Source organism: Sander lucioperca, chromosome 12 (assembly GCF_008315115.2).
Source record: "Sander lucioperca isolate FBNREF2018 chromosome 12, SLUC_FBN_1.2, whole genome shotgun sequence".
NCBI classification, from domain to species: Eukaryota; Metazoa; Chordata; class Actinopteri; order Perciformes; family Percidae; genus Sander; species Sander lucioperca.
The window spans coordinates 7,396,473-7,404,732 of NC_050184.1; the positions used below are offsets into that span (position 1 = coordinate 7,396,473).

The 8,260-nt window shown below is 41.3% G+C and overlaps 1 protein-coding gene across 3 annotated transcripts in view; it reads right to left on the minus strand.

The window, feature by feature from the left end:
• The window catches only part of phactr3a (phosphatase and actin regulator 3a), a 35,707-nt gene extending 27,574 nt beyond the window's left edge, over window positions 1-8,133 (minus strand). For 2 of the 3 annotated variants that reach the window (XM_036007829.1, XM_031286834.2), the window contains exon 1: window positions 7,850-8,132. In XM_036007829.1, the coding sequence (XP_035863722.1) occupies window positions 7,850-7,952 (103 nt within the window). In that variant the 5' untranslated portion in view covers window positions 7,953-8,132. Of the gene's footprint in view, window positions 1-7,849 lie in introns of all 3 variants that reach the window. The other variant, XM_031286835.2, reaches the window with a different exon arrangement.
• Between the last annotated feature and the right edge of the window lie 127 nt (window positions 8,134-8,260).

Sequence of the window (8,260 nt, forward strand, 5' to 3'; positions counted from 1 at the left end):
TATGTTTCTCTGTCCCAGACAGGAGCGTTTATTGGTGATGGGGCCCGGGACTTCCCTCTGCCCTCTTCATCTATCTCTGACTGAGTCTGGCAGGTTCGTTAGGAGAGAGGGACACAGCGGCTATGAACAGGTGTGAGGATAAAATACACTGATTTTCTGTGTGTGAGAGGAAAAGAGGGAGATAGAGAGACACCAGGAGTGCTGCTCTGGGAGAGGTGGGAACAAGAAGGAAAATAGGACTCTTTTTACTTTTTTATTATACCTGCCTTACATAAAACAGCTATAATCAATATTTTTATATTAACGGTAAATCACATGACTACTTGAATGAGAGAAGAATTGTATGTAATGATGAACCCACACATTGCAGTTCCCCTCACGTCTTTCAGTCCTCAGTCCTGTTTTGTTTTTAGAACTTGCCATTTAACTGTTCTGGTTCACTCTCACCGCTCTCATTGCTTTCGTCTTTAGTCGTTTTTGGCAGCAACAGGCAGCTCTTTTCAGCGAAAAACCTCTAAAAACCCTCTGTACGCTACCTGCCCAGCACCAAACGACAGACAGATGTTAGCGACTAGCCGGTGAACATAGTGGAGCATTTAGCTGCTACAGCGGCAGATTTTTTCTCAGGAGTTGGTGGAGACCAAAAACAGAGCTCTAGTCTACTTGCAAGTCTCTGCAAGTTGATTGTCACATTTGTATTAGCATTAATGGCTGCTTGGATGTACTGTATGATACATGCAAAAGCTAGGGTGAGTATATGAGAAAAATATCCCTGAAGAGAAAATAATATAGATTAAGGTACAAAGAGGAATTCTGTATTATTGGTGGAATCACTTTTAGGTCTACATAGGATCCACAGAAAACGTTCCAGTATGCAGAGGCTTTCCAAATCAGACTCACACAGTCGCCGCCTCTTTGTTAATGGTTTCCTGTAGACTAGGCTATCCATCATCTTAACGTGGCCAGTTAGCAATAGGGACAAGTTCTTGGCTTTTTTTCAACAAAGGCCACCTTCTCCTCATCTCTTTCTCTCTTTGCTCTGTTTCCTTCTCCTCCATCTCCTCTCTGCCTCACTAATTAAGTCTCCTGTCCTTTTCTTCTCCTTTCCCTCCCAAAAATGTCTCCACTGTTCTACTGACTCAATACCCAGAGGAGTTTCATCTCTTAGCTCTTTAACCTTCACAGCATAGTACATGCAACTTCCTGAATTCCATTTAACCTCAGCCTTTAAAGGCTAAATAGCTCCATTACATACTGCCTTTAACCTGGGGTCTCTGACAGGTGTTGAGGGCACAAGTTTTTTTTTGCAGGATGGTAGGGGAAGAGTAATCCCTGATTGGCTCGCCCTGACATCCTTACCCTAACCATAACCAATCCCACTCCTCTTGCCTAAACATAACCCTCCTCTTGCCTAAACCTAACCAAACCAACCAGAGCAAACAACGAGTACTAGCCATTCAGGGATGAGTTCCCTAATGAATATTCATGAGTCTTCCCCTACCATCCTGCAAAAAACAATTTCGCGTTGAGGGCTGCTTGGGTCTTCATTCTCTGATCTCCAAGGGCTGTCCGTTCAACTGCCTGTCTGTCTCGTTCTAGCATACAACAGGCGCAGCCATACATGGCTCAAACACTGTCAAATGCTTAATCTGCTCCCGCATCCACAGAGAGCAGGCATGATATAGAGCTTTTGTTGTTGTCATCATTTTTGTGCTCCTTTTTCATGGTCGGCTGAAAGACAGTGAAGGCGTCCACAGAGAGCAGAGCTCAGCAAGGCGTCCAGATGCAGCTTATCCCTATTGTGTCAGTACAGTTGGTACAACATGCAGTTATGTTACAGACAGAGAGGAAAAAGGAAGACTAAAACAAAGCAAAAATGCCAAACATCTACTGACTCCAGCTTCTGAAATGTACGTATTAGCTGCGTTTGTAAATTGAATATCCTTTTTGGACAGTTGATTGGACAAAACAAGACATTTGACAGCTATTTTGTAATGAAATTGTGATGGTTATTGTGACTAAATTATGTTCCCACAATTCTCTGACATTTTACAGACTAAACAATGAATTTAAAAAAGAATGGCTAGATGAATAAATTATAGTTAGTTGCAGCCATCTAAGAGACAATGAAGAATAAATGTGTCATCCAGTAGAGATGTTGCTATGCAATTTCTACAAATGTACTCTGTTAATATATCTGATAGAATTAGGCTATTGTGGGATGTGTTGCAAATCAGTGATTTAATGCACATTATTAGCCAAAAACAGGCCTTTCCAACTTCTTATTTTCACAGTTCAACAATTTTCCGATAGAATTGACAGAAAGCTAACCATATCAATAAGCTGGTGACAAATAAAAGGAAAAACTAATAGTAGGAACAGCTTCAATTCTTCTTGAAATTGATTCTCCAAGAATTTAACTGGAGGGATGAACACTATTCCTCCACATCACTCCAAAAGGTCTGATGACTGTGAAGGCCACAGCATATGAAGCATACAGCATACTTTTAATTAAACCCTATAGGTACTGCTCATACCCCGTATAGAAGTATGTTTTTAAAATAATTTATTCAGATTGGTATATAGGTGAGTGTATAAAAAAACTAATAATATTATAGAACATTTTTATTAATACCGCCCATCCTTACCAAGCACAGTAAACAATAAAATGACTGATGAGCCAGTGTTTGTACCGTGGACTGAAAGATATGTTTCATATCTTAAAATTCCAGCTTTAAATCATACAATCCTTTTCTTCCCACAGTCTCAACTACATCAATTAATAATAACAACATTTCATGATGGCGAGAGCAGATATTTTGTTAGGCAACCAGGAAGCTACTCTCAGACTCTAGATGGCTGAGTGTTTCTCCTTGGCCTCTGCGGGGACCTTTATAGCATCATGGAGGAAACAAATAGCTCTCCAGTGGCTACTACTAACAGGTGGCCTTGACTGACTCACAGTCCCTGAAGGCTGATCCTGATGAACAAGTAGTGACACCGGCGTGAATTACAGCTCCGCTACTGAAAATACGAAGTAAGAGCTTAATGAGGCTGGACTTCCTGTAGGTGCAAGTGGTTCTTCTGACGACCAAATCTAGCTACGGTATATCCTGATACTGTAAGCTCTGTGTGTCTATCATCTCTTTGTGTGCTTCTGCATATTGTGTTCTCCTTGAAGACAGCTGAAGAACAATTCAACAACAAAAGGACACAAATTTGCGTTACTTGCTGTTACTGTGAGAATTAGGGCTGCACCTCATGACTTTTCTAGTGTCGGATTCTCACTTCTTCCCATTTATTTTAGACTGAAAACCTCTCAGTCACTGTTGCTGTTTTATCCACTTAGTAACACATATGATCCACAGCTCAATGCAACAAGTTCACGCCCTGTTTCTAGACTCTGGAGGTTGAAAATCATTCAGAAAAACAGATAGAACAGAAAAAGTTACTAGCTAGCCTGCCTTGGGACCAGCTGCCAGGCAACCTTCAAGAAATAGTCTGACATGTAACCCCTGTAAAACTTTAACTTGTTGTTTGTGGTGCTGGTAGGTGGAGTTTGTTAACTTTGGACTGAGCCAGGCTAGCTTTTTCCCCTGTTTCCAGATTTTACGCTAAGCTAAGATAACCATCGCCTGGCGGTTCCTTCATATTTAGCATACAGACATGAGAGTGGGGTGACTCTTCACGGTTCTCTGAAGTGTCTTTGGGCAAGACAGCAAATCACAACCAGATCCACAAGTGATAGATAAGTAGTGCAATGTAAGCAAACAAGTAGATAGATAGACACATAGACAGATAGATAGATAGATAGATAGATAGATAGATAGATAGATAGATAGATAGATAGATAGATAGATAGATAGATAGATAGACAGACAGACAGACAGATAGATAGATAGATAGATAGATAGATAGATAGATAGATAGATAGATAGGCAGACAGACAGACAGACAGACAGACAGATAGATAGATGTTTATCATCACATGGAATGATTAATAGAGTTCATGTGTGCATACAGTTCAGTTTTGTATTAATGTATGAACGCTTCAATGTGTATGTCTATATTTTTGTTTCATGCTACAGCAACTCATTCAAACCTTAAAACTGGCTTTTTACACATTACTATTATGTTAGTAATTCCTGTGGCACTAATACAATTTTGCTTCCATTATTACTATTTAATTTTAACAAAGCCTTGTTAAATGAGGGGCACATTATATAAGAACTGCTGACTTTCCCATATTTACTCGTCAAGGCCTGTCCTGAACATAAGAGAGGCATTATGTACAAGACACTGCTCTGGTTTGGGGTGAGTCATCGTTATGGCTCAATATCAGCTTTCACAGGGTTTGATATATCTCCTTGTTCATGGGGAGCTCCATTTATACCTGCAATCTTCAGAGATTATTCTGATGTGAGATTTTAGAGGATTATCCAGGTATCAGTCAGACTGACGAAGGAGGATGTGACCTAAAAGATACCCGATCAGCGGGCCTGGTGGTATGAGAAAGTGTCCTATAACCGAACAAATTGGATCTGACTGTCCTGACCATGCAAGCTGAGATCCAACACGTTGAAGTCGCCTTGAGCAAGATGACAAATTCCTGTGAGGGACATTGTTCTTTCGTTTACCCTGCACTCTGACTTATGAAATGGGAGGGCAAGTAAAAAGCGACTATCTCCATTACAGCATTTCTTGTTACGCAGGGTTTTCACAAAAAGAAGTAGATGGTCATTTGCACCTACAGTGTTGCTAAAACGATAAGTTGATTAATCAAATAATTGATAAACAAAAGTGTTTGATCATTTATTTCTTCATTGCATAATTTAGGGAGCAAAAAGGCAAAACATTTGTTAGTTCCTACTTCTGAAAGAGGAGGATATGCTGCTTCTCTCTGTATCATTGTACATTGAATATTTTGGGGTTTAGTAGTGTTTGTCCAACAAAACAAGCAATCTGAAGAAATTCTCTTGGGCTCTGGGAAATTGTGATAAACATGTTTTACTCTTTTATGACATTCTATAGAGTAAAAAAAACGTTAGCTGCAGCCATATCTGCTCTGTATATATATATAGGCCTGTACTGAATTAGCTGCGTGGCGTGTCCGTTTTTATTTCGGCTCCCATGTTAACAGGTTAGAGCTTGCACACTGCCTGCGTGACATGCATGTCTCAGGCGCGGCTCGAGCCGCGCCGAAAACGCATGCATGCTAGAAATAGAACCGACGCCTATTTTTCACACGACACGCAAGCGTGTTGGAAGCGTTTCCAGGCAAAATAGAATAGGAAAAGATGTTTATATTTAATTTTGACACAAATACAATATTAATAAATGACATGTTGATGTTTGAAAGTCTCTAGGTTTTGACATAAATGCAGATATAAATGTAATTTAAAGAAATTATAATAAATAAAATTATTGATTTTCAAATATTGCACCTGTCAATACAGAATGAAATATTCTATAGCCTATTTTGCCGTCAATACTGCAGACGTTGTCTTTGCAGTAATCAAATCAGTATATATTTATGTTTAACATGAAGTATACTGCTTGAGTGCAGTAAATCAATGGGAAACATACATGTGTACAGACAAGGCTAGCAGCAGCAGCGCCGCATCAGACAAGTTTCTGGTGTGTAAAGACAGAAAAATCCACGCAGCCGCCATGCAGCTGACAAGCAACAGAAACACCACGCTCACGCGACGCAGCCAGTGTGTGGCCGGCCTTAAATGTAACTCTATTCAAACTTCCTGCCTGAATCTTCCTCACCAGTGCTTCTCTAGCTGTGCACATCCTTCTATAGGACAGAGGAATTACTAAGTGGAATGAAGACACAGGGACAGCTCTGCCTGGACACGCTCCCTGTTCGCAAAGCTTCAAGGTGTCCTCTCCACACCATTACCTTGGTTGACACTCTGCAATGACTAAGTGGAAGTTTGAGTGAAAGTGACATTTTATTAGCAGAAGAATCTAAAGGGTCCTTGTCTGAACAAACTGACTAAACAAGTTTTTATACTGCTGCTCCTGTTACCAGACTTACTGTACGTTCCTAAATATATGTGAAATATAAATCAGCAGCTCAAAGAGGATGTCTCCATTCAGTTTCCTTTCAGAATAAAAGATTAAAGCAACAATAAGAGAAAACATTAAGTCATTAGTAACGTTAGTCAAGCCTAAGTAAGCACTTTGAAAAAGGATTGGATTGTTGGACAGCAGGATTGACTTGTCCTGCTGTATCACTACTGCACCTTCTTTTTGAAAGAAACACTGCTAGGATTCTCTGTGTTTATCTGTGATGGGCTGCTGTTTCTATTGACTCTTCTCCCTAGTGTTGAGTAAGTGGATGAATACAGTGTCAGCCTCTGCAGCTGCAAGGGCCACTGTGTTGGAGGAAAAAGGCAGTCCTCGCCAAAGTAATCCCTTGGCAAAGACTGGTGTCCCAGACACTAGCGCAGTGATGATCCACACAGAGAGTGGGTGGGCGATGTTGTGTACTTTGGGTCACCAGACACTGACATTGTCCTTGCAGTGTATTGACAACTGTATATACATCTTTGATAGTAATGCAGTTGTGCATATTCCAGCGACAGAGGCTGATATTCAGTGTTCCCTAATAGTTTTAGCTCTCATCACTAGCAAGAGATCTGCCAAGCTGCTGGGTTGTTTTTTCAGGTGTGTCAATAAACCCAGTGTGACATTATCACATCCTCCTATGTGTGAATTAAATCCTCCATAGGAGGGTTGAATTCAGTAAGGGTTCATTAAAAATGTGCTATGGGCAGTTGATGATTGCAGGCAGGTGTGATTTGAGAGATGTGGAAAAATAAAGGGCCACATTAATGAACAGATGAAAGGTGAATTTTTTTTCTGAATCATTCAGTCAAGTATTCTTTGTGTGTGTAAAACTCACCATGTGTAGGAGTAAAGGCAATGACTCTTTCCAAGCCCACACAATATGTCCATAAATAGCCTTGCTTACGTAAAAAATCAAACATATTTGCACTGAAGATAAATTGGTAATTCAAGAGTGAGAAGAACTGACAGCAAACACAAGAACCACATGAAGTCTATTTGCAGGACTAAGTGCAGAACATGACTGCTCCCTGGTGTTCTCCTCTTATTAATGAAAGATCAATTCATTATTCCATATGCAGGGGGATGACTAACAAACCACAGAGAGATAAACAAGGGCTCCATGTTGGAAAGCACACCTGCAGGATGCATGAATTGGTGAATTGATCGCTTGTGAGTGCATGGCTGTGCTGAATTAAGGGTATTTCCACCCATAGCCTACTTCACGTGGATGGCCGGTCATTGATCACAACAGCAGAGATCATTTCAGTATGGGGAAGAGGGAAGGGTGTGTATGTGTGTGTGGAGGGGTATCTGTCAATATGCGGGGTCAGAGCTTTAATACAAACAAGATGTGCTTGTGCCTTTTGAAAATGCAACACACCAAAACCCATGTGTCTCCTGAATAACCAGGCTATAATGCTGGCAGATAAGACAACAACGTTCAGACTAACATCATGGACCACATGCATGCGGATTGTGTGACGGTAAATATACGCGCTCAATTGGGAGGTTGGCACCATGCAGAAGGCAAGATACTGTAAATGTTGCACGCGTTAATATCATATTAAACGGCCTGCACACTGATTCCCAAATAGGCCTACTACTTGCAGCCCAATGGGCTACAGGCGTCTTTCTAACGCGCAAATCTGGAGGGGCAAGCAATGATGCCTTTTGGAGATCGCTACATCACCAAAGAAGCGGAATCATAAAAGCACTTGCATATATAGGCTAGCAAATAAATATCCAGAAAATGTCGCGTCTATCTTACCTGTGCCATGAGCCAAATCGATGCCCGGTTCGATGAGTATGTTCGGGTCACTTTGAGATCTGCCTCGTTGCAGACAGCCGTCTAGTCCATCCGATGTAGCCATGGGGAGACAGCACAGGAATCCTGAATAAAATATTGAAAACTCAACCAGAGGCAGGCAAGGTCAGGAGGAAAGGAGCGAGCGAGTGCAGATTTAATTCGCTCTGACAACAGCCGCTTTGAGCAGCTACCAGGGAGCCATGGCTGAGCAGAAATTCCGTGTGTGTGTGTGTGTGTGTGTGTGTGTGTGTGTGTGTGTGTGTGTGTGTGTGTGTGTGTGTGTGTGTGTGTGTCTGTGCTGTGTGCACGATGATGTGTGGATGTGGGAGGGGTAATATGCCCCCGATGATGCCCGTCCCTGTCCAGCAACAC